Below are 18,068 nucleotides of genomic sequence, written 5' to 3'. Positions count from 1 at the left end.
AGGCATTTTTAGAAAAGGATCTTTAGTACTAAAATGTGGGTCTAATATCAAAAGTTTAATATGAAGCACAACCAACAGCCAATAGAGCGTGGATACAGGACGCTGTGGAATATAAAGCCAAACTTACTCTTGACACCAATCTCAAAGTCAATGTAATAAAATCTTAATAATTATTCAACGTCAAACTATACAACTTCAATCGTAGCTGTTAGGATAGAATTCAGAGTATAGGTATGGAATATAAAGCCAAACTCAATACCATTTAGTTCATTCAATATGCACGAAATACGTATGCAATGGGCGCTACTGTTGCAACTCAAGAAAGATATTTCACAATATCATTGTTTATCGATCGGAATCGGAGTCGAGTAAGCTCCCCAAATCATTATCTACTAGCCAGTTTTGACGTCATTGTGTAGTTCTATGTCTAGTGTAGTGTTGTAGCTCTTTAAGTTTTTATATAATAACGATTTTGATTAACAGACAACAAATAATACATACTTTGCTTGATTCACCGATCAAACTTGCTAGCCTGAACAATGAAGCTATAATTACTAACTATTTATGTGTATAATTATTGTTATGTATTATGTTGACACTTGGAAGTTCCTAGCATTCATGATAAATTTGTTCTTATATTTAATTTAAGCCCTTAATTAACTTCAAGCTCATTACGATATTTGTTTCGACTCTCGAATGCAATAATATGCAGTCTTAATTTTCTTACTTAATTATGATTAAAATTATTCATGGAAAATATATATTGCACGTAAAGTCTGGCTTCGAGTGTTCCACTATAAATAAGCAAGTCGGCCGATAAGGAAAAAAGAACAAGTCTAACAATTTCAATTTCTGGGTCAAATAAAAAGAAATAGGATTCCGACTTTGAGAAACATGGAGTCTTGATTACAGATTCCGGAAACAAACCAAAAAAAAATGTAACTTAAAACTTCTGGTCAGTCTACGAGGAAGAATCTCCATTTTATTATGTTGACTTAATTTCTAGTCGCTATAACAATACATTATAGTCACTGAAACCAATTTATTTTGAACATGCGAAAACAACTAGCTTGTTACTTTTTTTTATAAAACAGAATTCTAAATGGTCAAACGTTCACACAGCAAATACCGGAATAAAGTTAATCTGCGCAAGATGAGCGCTTATGCTAATTCTAATATTTCATTTCGAAGCAGAAAAATGTTAAGTACAAACGTGCCCGTGTCATGATATCCATGATTTGAAACGTGTTGGAATTGAGAATAAATTTTAAATTGAAACCGGGTAAGAGGATTACAGAATCCCGGGGGAAATCTGAATAGCACATCACTATGGAAGATTTCTTACTTTTTCTTCTTGCTGTAAATTTAATAAAACTAAGCTATTTACATGCCTCTCCACCGCATTGGCCGGGACCCTTGGGCCCTTTGTATAGTTTATCTGCACAAGGCCACACAAAATAGTTCCTTATTTTCATATAACATTGTAACTCTCTACGCTCCCAAAATTACCGCAATGTTCATCCCACGTTTTCCTAATGAATAAAACAGTATGGAGTACATACTAGAATTTTTCTTCAAACTTTCGTGCTTTTGCATATTTAAAAAGCTAAATTCCATTTTCACAACGGGACCCGAACCTTTTTGCCCAAGATAGGAACAGTCAAGTGCGTAGTTTCTAATCTGTATAAAGTATTCGTTTATCTCCGAAAACACATAAAAACTAAGGTCTAAGTCGTATTTAGGAAAACTCTTTCTAAGTAAAAGGTCTGAATCTGCTATAAGGAAAACGTGTGAGGCATTTTGCGCCCCAGAAATGAAACGACGAAAATTGCATATATTCCGCGCACCTTCACCCCTTTGTTACACATTATCGCGAGTAATTTGTCTCGTATACATTTACGAAATATCGTGTCATGGAGCGGAAGGAATTTAATCACTTATTTGTGAATTCAGATTATCATACTCATACGTATCTATACGTACGTATCATCTACTTTCTGTGATGTGGGCGGACATTCCGCCCTCAGGCTCAGTTATTAATAAAATCAATTTGCCTTCAAATTGGCCTACCATGTTATTTTAAGATATAGCAGGATAACAAATGTAACAATTTATGAAGTCAAAAGAAATGGTAAAAAATTCTACATAGCAAATGAACATTTCTTTGAATAAAAGCCTGCTGAATGTATACTTAAGTAAAGTTGGGATTTCAGTCTCAAGTTTGTAAATTTGCATTTAAAAGTTAGAGAACAGCTAATAGCTAACTCTCGTTAGTTGTTAAAATATTCAACGCACTACCGTGACTTGCCAGCACTTCAGAATTTAAATGTGAGTCTTAATTATTTTACTTTTTTAGAAAAAAAAGTTAGAACATTTATGTTTTAAAAGAATATGCATTGTGCAAGGTAAAGTATGGGATAGATTTTGTCTTTACACGTTTTATAATTTTTTTTTTAAAACGTTGGGGCAACATTAGGATTTTCTCCTGTGTCGTGGGTACAAACATATAAGTTCACATACACATCACGCCCAGACCCGGAACAACAATCTGTGGATCACACAAAGAGTTGTTCCGTGCGGGAATCGAACCCGCGACACGTTGCACGGCAGCCAGTTGCCCAGCCACCGCGCCAACCATGCAAATAAACTATATCTTACCATACATTTATAAATCATTAAAAATATTAGATACGCCATAAAACAGCCAAAGGTCTCCCACACAAAAGGCATAAGTACTAAATAAATAAAATAAAAATTGCGTGGAAAAGCGAATATCCGAATCGAATAACCCGAAGCCTACTAAACAATAAATGTACGAGAAATAATGGCGATATAGCAACTACATTATATCATTCACACTTTCCCAATGTTCTGTGTGTCGGTGACACAGCAGTAACTGATATTTATAGCCCACATTTTGTTGTTATAAACCCACAAGAAAACCCCGTCACCTGAGATTTTTGTAGGATTACTTCTTCTTATGATGATTTAGCTATGATACATATACGGCCTTCTTTCAGTTCTTTAAGACAAATCATACCCTCATCCTTTTAGACAAATTGTACTAAAGAACTCGGTTACTAGGATAAGGAACCGTAAATATTATAAGCCAGCGTGCGAAGACGTTTTAGATCTTGTTCTGTGCTAACTGCCGGCCCAACAGTTGCTGGAAACTATTTGAATTATTGTTTCAACTAAGAATGTGAACTTAGTGTATTAATTTATGTGTTAACAAGAATTTTCGGGAGTTATGAGTTAACATTAACTAGTCCGTGTTTACGTTTGCGAATGGTAGTGATTATTTTAATGAATATTGAGAATTGACTTTCGTGTATGTGCCTTGACGTTATACAGGATATATATTTTTTTTGGTATCACTTCATCTATATTTGCAATAGAACACGATTTTACAGATATTTTTTTATATATTTACGTAGCGTACGACCATAAAAATGTTTTACATTGGATAGCTTTCAACTGTCGTAACTTGAAATTTTTGTACTTAATGTAAAAAATACGTGTTTATTAAATTTACTTACTGAATATCATATTAAATTTGTGCCATAAATAAAAAAAACTGTATAAGCCTCACGCACTGTATAGGCTATAGGTACTCAATTATCGTATGTTTTATTATCATAGCGACAGTGTGTAAAAAGCCTATAATACAAAACCCTGAAAACAAACCCAATGTCAAAACTTTAGTCGAGCTGAAAATCAACTCCGAACTTCATATTCAGCTGACACTAACGACCAAACTAAGTACTCGTACCAGAAAAACATACCAAATCACCCGATACGTACCAACATAAAATATGAAATACCATAAACCCAGTCCTTTACAGAAACACCCTTTAATACATGGCCATTTGTTTTTACGTGACGCAGTTACGAACTGACAAAAGGGCTTACATTAGACAGGATTTAATTCAAGGCAATTAAACATATTCAAAAGAATGTAATTTTTTACCTACATCACTTTTGACAAAGGCTTATACGTATAGAATGTAGGATGATTGAGGTCAGATGTAATTAGTCTAAAAAATGAGTCGTATTAGGAACAAATGTAACGGAATTAAGTGATATATTGCTAGCTTTGCTACCGCTTCAGGCTTCGTAGGTTATTAATTTTGACTTCTTATTTAGACAGAAAGAACTTTATTATAGGTAATAATATTGTTGTTAGTTGTATTTTTTTGTATAAGACGGTAAACGACCACACGGATCACCTGATGGTAAGCAATCGCCTGTCCCTATGGACACCCGAAACACCAGAGGCGTTACAAATGCGTTGCCTTCATTAGGAATTTAAGGGCTGTTGGGGATTGGGGACAGGGATGGGGGCCTCCAGTAACCTCACTCACACAACGAATCACAACGCAAGCGTTGTTTCACGTCGGTTTTCTGTGAGGCTATGGTATCACTCCGGTCGAGCAGTCCCATTCGTGTCGAAGCATGACTCTCTCACACTTAAAAGAGATTAGAGAAAGAGACTATCTTGCTGTCCTTCTAATCAATTCTATGATTCATAAAATTCATATTATGATTCGTAAAACTAAAACTAATAACATAATTATTATGATTCATAAGTTTCAAAGCTAATTCATCACTGATTGGTTTAAAAACCTAATATAATTGCTATGTCTGTCTGTCACCTGTATATGTATAAAGCGTTTGGCCATGAAAGTGTGACAAATAAGTTTTGTCCACATTTAAATTATTAATGGAATGTCGATTAGTAAAAACTAAAACACGACATGATTTATCATTTTATTTTATTTGAATTCAAATGTATTTGTCAACGTGAGTTGACTCATTTGCAATTTGCAACCAACTAGTCTTTTTAATTATTTAAAACAAATACACATTCGTTTTTGTCATACTAAATTATTTATGGCCAGTGTTTTGTTATTGTTATATTTTTTTACGTTTTTAAAAGTATTCCAACACACACCTACACACAAATATACACACTCACACTTTTATCATAACATAGCAAATGCATAAATCCATTCAGACACACACCCAAACTCACATATGCATATACTCACTCGCACTCACAGTTTAACTTTTATCATAACAAAGCAAATGAATAAATCCAATAGCTACAAAAACTAGCACGATATCATTATTTTACCTGCACTGAGTTCAGACTTTAAGATTTATTGATGGTTTTACCGGAATCAGAAATGGAATTTGTGAGCTAAAGCTAACAGTATTGAATACGAAGCAGCAACGCAAACATAAGTTCAAAATAACTATCAAACAACAATAATGCAATCTACACATACAGATATAACTTTCAATGTATTACAAAACAGTGCAGTGCAAGTTAGTTTCGGAACTGCATTTGGAAACCTGCTTATTTCAATATTAGATTTATGTATCGGACTTCGGCAGAACACTGCTGACTTCCGAAACCGAGTGCCTATTGTGTGAGAGTAGTAAATGGCTTCGGTCGTGTGTTTAAAATCAAACGATTCTATCGGTTTCGGATCCGAATCCGGTCTATTCTTGCCGATTCTTGCCGCCACTTCAACCCTTTCGAGTACGGCGTGCTTCGGGTTAGAGGAGTGTAATCGGGATTCTTTGTTACAATATTTTCTTCGGTCGGATTTGGAATTCAAATGTTTGATGCCCGATTGGATTTCTTGGAGTGTACCTATTATGAAACTGGTTTGGTAGATATATGGTTGTGGGTAAATAGAAAGTCTTGGGAGTCAATTTTAATTTAATACTTCAAAATAGAAAAAAAATGTGGCAACATACACTTTTCTAATCATTACAATCGTTATTTTCTTTATGGTATAAGCGGGTAAAAGAGCTGACAGATCAGCTCATGGTCAGCAATCGCCACTGCCCATGAACATCTGAATCACCAGAGGCGTTAGAAGTAGGGTAGACTGGGTACGGTTGAAACAAAGGACGGTTGAAACAAAACGAATATCTCGCAAACCGTTGGCGGGGCGGCGAGGGGTCCAAGGGGAGAACGAAGCGGACGACAGGTCTAAACACGAATCTTAGTGTTGCGTCGCTCTCCGCGCGCTTTGGCTGTTTCTAGGGGTCTACCCTATTGTGTTATTGAAAACCAAAAGTAAGTATTTTTGCTTGGAGATTTTTCCAATTATTGTCGTTTTTATTCAAGTGACAGCATTGAGGGTGCGTTGTTGTTTGAAATGAAGCTCGCGGAATATGACATTGTGACTAGTTTTTGTGTATCATTATTGTTACAATGACTAATAACTGAATTTTACCTAAAGTAGGAGTTGGGGACGGTTGAAACATTTTTTTTTGGGTACGGTTGAAACAGTGTACTTATTATTTTTTTCTTGTTTTTTTAGATGCCTAGAGTACGCGTAAGAAAGACATCGAGAGGGCAAATAGACTTGTCGAAGTACAAAGACGCATATGAGGAGGTGAAAACCGGAGGATCATTGCGAAAATCGGCAGAGAAGCACGGATTAAACCATTGTTCGCTTCTTAGATATATTCGAAAGCGAGATGTCTCCGGCGAGCAAGAAAATCCAGACATGGGATATAAAGCACACAACCGAGTTTTTAATGAGGTGCAAGAACGAGAGCTTTCAAAGTACTTGATCCGATGTGCTGATATATATTTTGGACTACCTAAGAAGGAGGTAAGAAAACTGGCGTATGAACTTGTAGTTAAATATAATTTATCAAGACCTAAAACTTGGGATGATAACGAGCTGGCAGGTGAGGAATGGTATCGGATGTTTATGAGAAGAAACCCCGAACTGTCTCTACGCGCAGCACAAGCTACTAGCCTCTCCAGGGCGACTAGTTTTAACAAAACAAATGTAGATTCTTTCTATGACAATCTGGCCACTGTCATGGATCGTCATAAATTTGAGCCTCAGGATATATATAACGCTGATGAAACAGGCATAACCACTGTTCAAAAGCCCGACAGAGTAGTGGCTAGGCGTGGTGCTCATCAAGTAGGTTCAGTAACTTTGGCGGAAAGGGGTAAATTGGTCACAGTCGCCTTTGCAGCAAATGCCATTGGAAATGTTATTCCGCCATTCTTCGTCTTCCCGACAGTGCGTTATCAAGAACATTTTATTAGAGATGGACCCCCTGGCTCCGCTGGAGCTGCTAACCCCTCCGGCTGGATGCAAGATGAAACATTTATGCATTTTCTGGAACACTTTAAAAAACATACAAATGTATCTCTGTCTCATAAGGTGTTACTTCTGCTCGACAATCACTATTCACACGTCCACATTAACGCACTAGACTTTTGCAAGAACAATGGCATTATCTTACTATCTTTCCCACCCCACTGCTCGCACAGACTCCAGCCACTTGATCGATCGGCATATGGCTCTTTGAAGAAAGCTGTCAATTCAGCCTGCGATGCATGGATGCGAAACCATCCAGGAAGGACAATGTCCATTTACGATATACCAGGGATTGTAGCGTCTGCTATGCCAGTTGCTCTTACGGCTTCAAATATTCAAGCCGGCTTTCGCAAAACAGGAACTTATCCGTATAATCGGAATCTGTTCACTGAGCTTGATTTCGCTCCTGCATTTGTTACGGATAGACCAAATCCCGAAAATACTACAGAACCAGCTGTTGTTCCTGTACCAAATACTACCCTACCTGTAGAGCCTGTATTTGTAACGGATGTGCCAAACCAAGAAAATGCAGCAGAGGTAGCAATAGTTCCTGTATCAGTTACAAATCCACCTGAAGACGAAACTCCGCCATTGTCACCTTCTCTATTAAATTACGAACAACCCGCAGATATGGTCGCTCAACCAGGAGCTATCAATAGTTCATTAGTCCCTATAATTGAAAATCAGGAAACTGCAACTACACCACCCAGACACCACAGCAGCATTAATATTCAGGAAACTTCTCCGAAACCCAGTACAAGTGCTCAAACAATTTCTTCTATTGTTCCCGCTGTATTTTCACCGGAAATAATACGACCATTTCCGAAAGCTGCTCCAAGGAAAAATAATAATAAAGGGCGCAAAATCAGGAAGTCTACTATTTACACTGACACTCCAGAGAAAGAAGAGATAAGAAAAGAGCATGAAATAAGATTGAAACGAACAAGAGCTAAACAAGTGAAGAAGCAATTGGATGGAGGAAAAAAGAAGCAATTGAATAGAGGAAAAAAGAAGCAACTTGATGGAGGAAAAAATAAAAGAAACACCATAAAAGGAAAACAGAAAAATATACAAGAGGAGGTATCATCAGAAGATGAGGAGTGCTTCTGTCTTGTCTGTATGTCTTCATATTCAAACAGCAGACCCGGAGAACAGTGGATCCAATGCATCAGTTGTAAACTGTGGGCTCACGAAGAATGCACAGAAAGTGGTCTTAGCTATATTAGTCAGAATTGCGACTCTGATTGATCTTTAAATTTGGCTTATCCTTATTGGACTAATGAAAGGCAAAAATTGTTTTCTTTCAAACCTTTTTTTAAATATTATTGTTTAGTTTGCTATGTTTAAAAAACAAACAGTTGATTTTGGTTTAATTTACGTAAATTTTATATCAATGTTAAGTAATTTGTAGTTACTTTTTTGTTTTTTTTTTGATGATTGATAATATATATTTTAAATAGTGTGCTTTAAAACATTAAAGGCAAAATATCGTTTTAGGTGTATAAATATTGAAGACTGATTACTAATGTCAAAGAGTTACTTAATTATTCTTAGATTTAAAATAAACAATTAATAAAACGTGTTGTAATATCATATTTTGTATTATTCGCATGTGTTTCAACTGACCCCATTCACTGTTTCAACCGCCCCTGGTATGGGGACGGTTGCAACAAATCCGATTTATTTTTTAATTTGATCTACTTTTAAAAATAACACACCTGGGACTAAAAACATATTGCCTATTAGTAGACAGAAACATGCTCTTTTATTTAACATATCTTCTTCATTGCTCGGGTTATAAAAAGCAGAACTATGGACGTTACAAGTGAAACGTTGCTTGCCTATTGGGGGTTAGGAATTTAAGGGTTGTTGGGGAATCGAGGATTGGGAAAGGAGGTAATTGGGCCTCCGGTAGCCTCACTCACACTACGAAACACAACGCAAACGTTATTTCACGCCGGTTTTCTGTGAGACCGTGGTCTCACTCCGGTCGAGCCAGTCCAGTCGTGCCGAAGCATGGCTCTCCCACACTTAACATGAGCTACATCACCCAGAATATGTGTGTACTGAACAAAGGCCTTGCTCTTAAGAGAGGGCTTTGACATACATAATCCTCACGTTTGGCAGGCCGTTTGGGGATCACCGTCAGGTTACCAAACATTTACCTAGAGGGCGCTACTGCACGTCACTAACTCTCAATGGAGTTAACGAAAATGGAATAATATGTAATGACAAGTGTTTATGTAGGTAAATTTTATATTTACATTATAAATTGATTTATGATTGAACATGATTATAATATTATAATTGAAGTAGAAATATATGGCATGCTCCACTTTTTATCAAAAAAGTAGTTTAATTTTGATATCTTCTTTATAATAGTATTCTTAAGAAGAGTATATAGAAAATCTGTAAGCTTACAGATGGAGATCCAAATCTGTAACATAAAAATAAAAAGCAACTGGTATTTTAGCATTCTGTCGAATTCAATTTTATTTGGTTATGACCAGTTCGTCGAGGACTTTTGCTTATGACAGCACAAAGTCTGCATACGTCCGTTTATGACAATAACCTCGCTCACAATATGCGGAACACTACCGGCGAAAAGTGACTGCATTTTAAAATTATGACCACTTTTTTCACGTCCTTCTCTACAAGTAGTCTAATGCAGATTTATAACAAAAATTATAAATGGAGATGACAGGTACATTAGGATACTAGCCATCTAAAGTATCATTCTAGACTAATATCTAGCACCGTATTCCTCTCAGGAGCTGCAGACTACCTAGCGGGTTTTTAGTCGTAATCTTCTGACACTCCCTCCCGCCTCGCCTTGGATGATTTTCCCCCTTTAAAAAAAATACCTTACACCCATTTTAAGAGGTACTCAATACATCTTCTACAGGTTGATATTCCTTTGATACGAAAAACGTTTGATTAATACACTAAAGTTTGAACTCACAACCTTTTGAACGTCACTCAACGCCTAAGCTATTGGAAGCTTGAATTTATGAAGGTATTAGAAATTCCTGGCCTCCCCATCTGTTGCCAAAATTCCAGGAACGAAGTGAACGAAAGCAGTTTTGTAAATGCGAGCAGTAAATAACTTTAATAGTATATTTAAATCAAGGGCTGGTCACCCTGTAATAGGATTCGCACGTGCCTACGACTGTTTTCAATGAAATCACAGATTCATTATCCTTTGGGATCTAAAACTATTGACTCCACAATTGTATTGAGTTCTTTGGGTTTGTTTATTGTTTTAATCTATATTACAATGAACAGAGAAATCAAAATATGATTTTTGTCGTACAATTTCTTCAATATTGTGTATCTAACTAGATAGCAAAATTCATTCACGCAGTTTTGGGTAATAGTCGTATTAACTTGGAATATTACTGTCTAAACATCAAAACACATTGAAACAAATAACTCCACATTAGATTAGGTAGTTATATCACTTTAATTACGTAAACTTCCATCTTAGTACAACCCTATCACTGCCCAAGGGAGTCGTAGGAAACGATTAGTTAAGGGATTATTCAAGGTGGATGTGACAGAATATAGGTAGGTAGGTAATAGGTAGTATATAGTATAGTAGGTACTTGTCTAAGTATATGGGTTACCTCTCCGAACTTTGCAAAGTGGGATGACCGTCACACTGTCTTCAGCCACGATGCCAACTAGTCATTTCACTAATGAGCACTGACTCGGCTTTTAGAGAGAGATAGCATTACCAAAAAGAGATATGACTTGACACTTTTTATATGTTGCTGATACTCCGAGATAATATGTACTAATTTTTCACTAGTTATCTTATAGGTTTTATGACTTGTGACGATAATTATTTTGCTGTCACCTGGCATATTATCAGGCTCCGTGCCATTACTAAGATTTTTCATATAAAAACCTAAAAACTTTGTTAGACTGGGAATTAAACTGGTTCTGGCCGACAACACAATTAATGGAGCGGCAACGAAAGAAAAAATAATAGCAAAATGTACCCTATATTATGTCAGCATGTATTTTCACAAACTATTTTGTTGATATTATGAGCACAACAGTTGCCTTGCCCTCACCATCCCCCAACTCCCCAAAGGTTTCGTTCTGGGTCAAGAAAATTGTTATTGAGTTTTGAGGACATTCTTGGTTGTTGGCTCATTTTTGAACAGAGCCCTTTTCCTCACTATATTTGGTAAGTAGACATATATAGCCACTTATCCGTCCCTGCTATTTGCTATGGGAAATAAGGGTTATCACACTGCTAAATAAACCTACAAGTCACATTAACTATACATTTTTACAAGAAAAAGGAAGCATAATAAAATAACACCAATTTGTTCGAAACACAAAAGAGGGACTTATCAAACAATTAACGACAAAATCATGGCTGGAAAATATAATGCCATAGCATTTAGGTGAGAGAAAAAAAAAACAAATTATTCCCGCGAATTTATTACCCGCCAGAAACTGTCAGATTGTACATAGGAACCTTCCGTTATAACGAGCACTGGCTTTTCACCGCCGCATTTAATGGAAAGATTCATTGCAAAATTTTGTTTAAAAGCTTTGCAATATTGGGCTCGTGGTTTTAATAAATAAAGTTGAACAATCAATAGTAGGGCCTATACAGACAACTTGGGAATAACTTGTAAAGTAATTATGGCTGCGGTCATGGCTGACTCGGTTTGATGTTATATACTTTGTCGAAATAAGATGGTCGCAGCTTACTTAGTAATTAAGGGCTTTAATTAAAACAATTGGAAGTTGCAAATTATTAGTCCCTTTTTCTCCCTAGAGGGCGTGGTGGCCCAGAGGTATCCGCTTCTCATGCATAAGAGTTCGAAATACCAGCGGCAAGTACCAATGTGACTTTTTCCAAGTTATAAGTACTTTTTAAGATTACTTAGATACCATTAACAAACGGTGTAGGAAAACATCTCAGTTAATTTCTAATTTTAAGTTTGAAATCATCAACCCGCATTGAGCAAGCCTTCTCTGTGTAAGAAGAGGCCTTTGGTCAGCAGTGGCCACTTACAAGCTGTTGATGATGATGATGAGTTCCTTTTTTATTAAAAGGTACAATAATTGAATTTACATATACATTTTTTTTATGTAAAATTTCTAAAGATAAGTCACTTTTTTCATAGCGTCGGTTATGCGAGTTATGCGCAATGTATCTATTTCGCTCTCATAATAAAAACTCATTGTTACGACTAAGGTCTTCCAATACTAAAGTAAGAACCTTATAGTATACACATAAGCATAAACAAAATTACTTCTTATTTCCGTAAATAATACCCTTGCAGACAATACGAAAACAAAAGACTATTCAACTCCTATTACGACAGCATGCATATGAATGGATTATACAAAAGCTATCCATGAGACACATTATGCGACACGACAAGGAGGAATTATGCCATTATTATTACAGTCATAATAAAATAACAGAATAAAAGGATTTCCCGGTAACTAAGTGTAATAGTATTACGATGTGGCCTTTATAAGATTTCGCAATTCAAAGAAATTAGAGAGGTTCATTCAATTGTACAAATTAATTTAATTATACAATTTCTGACGTTTGTAGAGCTGCCATCTTGCGGCGGATCTCTAATTTCACCGCAACAGAATCATGTTTCACTTTTTTTTTAGTCGGCACTTAATTTAAATCGCATTTTATCTTGAGTTTCATTGCAGAATAGTCGGGGAAGTTTAAAACTCTCTTCTTCGTTCAGAATATTATGAATTGAGCCATTAAATGCATTCTTAAAATATTTCGTAGAATATTTTTAAAGGATAATAACCACGGATGGTGGTATCTCGTTTTTACGCTACCCATATAAACTTTTTACACCTATCTAATAGATACCTACATAACATACTTACTGTATGTGTAGATAATGTTCGAAGAAAGTTTCATAACTTTATTATAGACATAAAAAGTTTGTTATTGCTGACAGATGTCCAGTACACAGTACACTAAGATATAATATGTCATATTGTTTAGTAGTTAGGGTTGAAGTTAAGTAGAACTTTATCGACCGACAGAACTTTCATCTATCGCTTTATTTAATAAGCCATATATTATAGTAATAAGGTAGTGTATTAATAAATATTGAACACTTTACTTACAAAATTATAATGTAAGTTCATTAAACCTGTATGCTAAGTTTTGCATGACCTACATAATATCATACCAAAGCTGTGGACTGCCTAGCGGGTTATCGGGGCTCCGGTTCGAAGAGCAGGAGTAGGAACGGGTTGGTTTTAGTCAGTAAGTGTCTGACACTCCCTCTCGCCTCACTCTAGGTGGGAGAAGCCGTTGAATGATTTTCTACCCTCAAAAAACAGACTTCGTATTCGATAGCAACACTTGTGAAAACTCAATTATCACATTTGCTTTGCAATAAAAGAATAATAAACATTCCATGATAAATGTTGAAATTTCGCATGCAGATATTCGATAGATAGAAGAATCTTGACCTGATTAAACATGCGGTACTTTTAATCCAAACAATATGGGCAAAATCGACAAATATTTGGCAAAAGGTGCCGAAGCATAGGCATAATTTCAATAACACAAAATGTGCTAAAATAATATTATCAGATCTAAATTAATTACGACATTGAAATGTTGTTTATAATTCTATGCTGGAATTATAAAGACGAAAGATTTTATTGTTTGTTTGCATTGAACAAGTTCTGAAACTACTGGACCAATTTGGATAACTCATTCATCATTAGAAAGGGTTTTTAATAAAGAAGGTATAATATATTTTTATTATACTATCGTGAGACGTACTAAATTAACTAAAAACATGGCGACTCAACAATAGGCTGCGCGACGTCGCCGCATCTGCGCATGCTGCTCATGATGAAGAGTCCCTCTGTGACTCGAAACTAGTAGAGCTTTTCTCCATTAATGTACGTGAGATTTTCAGTTAATCAGTGTGTAATGCTTTTTAACTTGATGTTTTAAGGTTCGGTAGCTACAAGCTAGTTAATAAAGTTTTTCATTTTACATGAACAAATCCGCAAGTGAAATACTAACAAGTTTTATTTTAAATACAGACATTTTACAAATTCAAACCGAAGCAGAACGGCGGGTGCTCGACAATCAATTTGTTGAAATATTTATCACGGCCAGATTTAGTTTTACGCGTCCAATTTGTTTGCTCACCTAGTTTTGTAGGTGGATGAGTGAAATGTACGTGTGAACGTGCCTATGTACATACATACATATAAAGTACTATATGTTACTTGTTTACATGTAACGTTGTTGCCAGATTATTTACATTTTACGCAAATAAATAAATCTTATACGTAAGGACTGATTTCTTATTGGTATATAGGTATACTACTTAAATATTCGTCTTCATGCTTGTTAGTTCCTGTCGATATATATAGAAGCATAGCTATATGTACATACATCTATAGTACGACCGCTTTTCGCTAGTTAGGCAATTAGGCTCTGTGATAGGGGTGCCCAAATTGCCGTGTTCCGAGCATAAGACTACTTGATTTCGTAATATCCAATACCGATATGGAATATTGATTATGTATTAAGTGCATAATTCAAATTAAAATAGATTATGCCCGTTTGCACTAACCAACCTTAAACCTTCATCTAACTAAATGTTTTTAGCATGACGTAACGCCTAAACTAATCCCTTACTTGTATTGCCAGGTGTCACTTATAGGTTGGTGAAAATCAAAATGATGTTGAATATCACCAAAACGACGTCAGATATCACCGAAATGACGTTACGTATAATATATGACATATCTTAGCTGAGGCATTAATGAAAAAATACTATATTATTAAAACATATTACATGAGATTTATAACACAAATGGTGAAAAGTGGGTGTACATTGGCATACATTACGTGCCGTAATGTGCACCTCTGCCTTCCCCTTCGGGGATAAAAGGCATGACGTTGCAATTGCTACTTACCTTAGTATTTAAAAAATATCTTTTCCAAAATCTAATCCAACTTAGAATTAAAACCCTTTTCCAAAAAAACAATATCTATCAATATATTAGTTCAAAGCTTTCATATTCTAAATGGGATTAGAATTAAATAATTTTCGAACCAATGAACATAATGGCACATTTATGGCATTCAAATGTGTATTGATGCGTGTTTCCGTTGATCAAATCCATCCTGTCAAGAACAGATATACAGGGGAGATTTGTAAGCCCCGTAAAATATATTTCATATGTGACATATGACTCGTAAATGTACATAGCAATGATTAATATGACTTATATATGTGCTCTCTCTCCCTCTTACATACAATTGCCGCAAGACGATCCTACTAATGAGCATGTGGTTGCTGTTTCAATTCCCGCGTCGAGTAATAGGAATACTGTGTTGATTTATTTCGAAATTTTCTATCATGATGATTTATTGGTGTTTGATATATGAAAATCGTTTTATGTTATAAAAATAGTGTCATAAAAAGAAGATATCATAGTACATAGGTATTTGTCAACCGTATAGATAAATAGGTATTTGTCTGTATATACTGTACCTAGTCTAGATGTATCTAAAATATAATATGATGTTACGCGACATCTTAACATAAAATATATAGATATAGAAGGTATAAAACGACCATCTTAATATACAGAGTCATTAAGCACGAGTGAATTAAACATTCCCCCTAATTGTGCGTTAATATTAGTCGAGGTACGCGATAAAAATTTATGTGAAAACACGTTGAAAATTTCAGTGAGAAGGCGGGATATTGCCGTTTATGGAGAGTGACGGCGTTCGCACTACGTTCGCAGTACCACGGGATCTCGACATCACCGCGTTCGACCAAGCGAGAGACATGTGAGTACTAAAGGATGTTCGTAAAATGACAGCAAAGAGTAGTGGGCATGAGGTGTCTTCAATTTCATTCATCTCCTAAGTAATGCCTGTGTGCCGTTCCCTGAGTGTTGATAGAGTGGTTCATTATCTTTTGTTAAATTATTCTCACTCCTTTCTTCTCTGCCAGCCCTTTTAGCAACAATGTTCTGTACTTTACAGTATAAGATGTTAGATAGCTAATGTTGATTTTAAACACCCTTTGTGTTGAGACGTTTTTGTTAATCTTTTGTGTTGTTATATTATATTTGTACTTGTGTTTGCTTTTGGTAATCTCCGTGTTTAATGTTTGTATTTATTCTAAGAATATATTTTTATTTTATTTTATTTACAGTATTAGATAAAATACATTTACGTGACCTATATACAAGATAAAATAGTATATTTTGTATTAAACTATTTCAGTAAATCGCTGAAAGTCCGAAAAAATATATGACTTTTATATCATCATAAATAAGAAGAAAAAACTCTCATTACATTTATCATTCAAACATAAACCTTTCATCATCACTCGACAACAAGTAAAAAAAAAGAAATTGCAATTCCAATATTCAAAAACAAAACAACGTTAAAAAAGTAATTTATTACTCACTAAACGTATTTATTCGCCAATAAAATTCGCGAACAGTAATAAAGGCGGCACATAAAGGTTGTCACTCATTCACAACACGGGAGCGTCACAAACAATACGGTGCATTACGGGGATACGTTCACATCACTAGCGTGCGTGGAAAAGTACGGGAAAGTTGTGGTCCGCGGAGTGCGGAGGCTAGAGGCGGCGTTCGGAGCGGCGGCCGGCGCGGGACTAGAGAGCCGAGAGGACTCAGCCCGGGCTCGCTCCCGCCCCCGGAGCGCGGGATCGCCCACGACCGCGCGAGGTGAGCCTACGCGCAAGACCTGGCCACGGCGTACCATTCTAGCTTACAGCAATAATGTAAACCTTATCAGAACTTATGAACAAAGTTTATTTTAGAATTTATTGGTAGTAAATAAATAATTAAATTTAAATCAGTATTATGCAGATTTTTACAATATTGATAAGTAAACTTGATACAAAAATACAAAATACATATAAAGTATTTGCCGAACCGGAAAACTTCGTACCGCCTTAAAAATAGATTTTCTCTCCTTTGCCCTGGACAGATAATTAAGACCAAAATTAGCTAAATCAATTCAGCCATTTTCGAATTTTAGCGACGCCATCGAACAACAATTGATTTTAATTCCTATATATAGATAATATATAGCATACAATATCATAGCTACTAACTGAAAGTATCTAACTAGTTTACACTATATCTTTATATATATAATTCTTCTGTACGTGTGTATGTCACTGAACTCCTCTTAAACGACTGGACCGATTTTGATGATTTTTTTGTGTGTGTTCAAGGAGATCTGAGAATGGTTTAGATTCACAATTTTGTCCACTGGACAATGTCTTTTTAATTAATTTTTAATTTATTAGTAGTTGTGGATTTTGGAATGATTTACATTGGATCCGACAGACGGCGCTACCATTGCAGTGTCAAATATGAATGACGTAAGATATTGTCAAGATATTAACATTTGAATAATAATTTACATTAAAATGGTCCAGAATATTTTAGCTTATTAATAAAAGTTTAAAATTTTCAAATTAAAGACGGGTAAACAGGACAACGTCTGTCGGGTCCGCTAGTACTTTATAAAGAACATAAATCACTTATACAATTTCTATAAGAAAACTCGTAACGTAAAAGTATTAATACATTTTAAGAGTAAACAGCTATCTTAATCAATTTTTAATCCTTTGAGTGTTTTAGACAAACATAATTCAACAGCAAATACAGGCACATAAGCAAATTAAGTGACTCTTTTTGAAAAGTCTAGAAAAAGAGCCATTATATAATATTAAAAGTACCTAGTATATTACAGTGCATTAGGAAAATTAAAGGCAAACACAGAGGCTGCAATATTTTTTGTTATTTTGTTTTTTTAAACAGCTGAGTGCAGTGGGATAATGGAACGAACTTATTTTTTGTGTAAATTCGTAGTTGACT

General features: G+C 35.4%; 2 protein-coding genes across 4 annotated transcripts in view; one reads left to right on the top strand and one right to left on the bottom strand.

Moving 5' to 3' along the window:
- The window catches only part of LOC118271952 (monocarboxylate transporter 4), a 63,865-nt gene extending 47,014 nt beyond the window's left edge, over positions 1-16,851 (bottom strand). For all 3 annotated transcript variants that reach the window (XM_035588222.2, XM_035588223.2, XM_050693698.1), the window contains exon 1: positions 16,619-16,851. The gene's annotated coding sequence lies outside the window, so the exon portion shown is untranslated. The remainder of the gene's footprint in view (positions 1-16,618) is intronic.
- On the top strand, positions 5,896-8,964 carry LOC118268371 (uncharacterized). The gene has a single exon (XM_050693694.1). The coding sequence runs from the start codon at positions 6,342-6,344 to the stop codon at positions 8,391-8,393; it is 2,052 nt and encodes a 683-aa protein (XP_050549651.1). The 5' UTR covers positions 5,896-6,341; the 3' UTR covers positions 8,394-8,964.
- Positions 16,852-18,068: the final 1,217 nt, after the last annotated feature.

Source organism: Spodoptera frugiperda, chromosome 5 (genome assembly GCF_023101765.2).
Source record: "Spodoptera frugiperda isolate SF20-4 chromosome 5, AGI-APGP_CSIRO_Sfru_2.0, whole genome shotgun sequence".
Lineage (NCBI taxonomy): Eukaryota > Metazoa > Arthropoda > Insecta > Lepidoptera > Noctuidae > Spodoptera > Spodoptera frugiperda.
The sequence above is the reverse complement of the archived record's forward strand: the minus strand, read 5'-3'. Positions and strand labels throughout refer to the sequence as shown.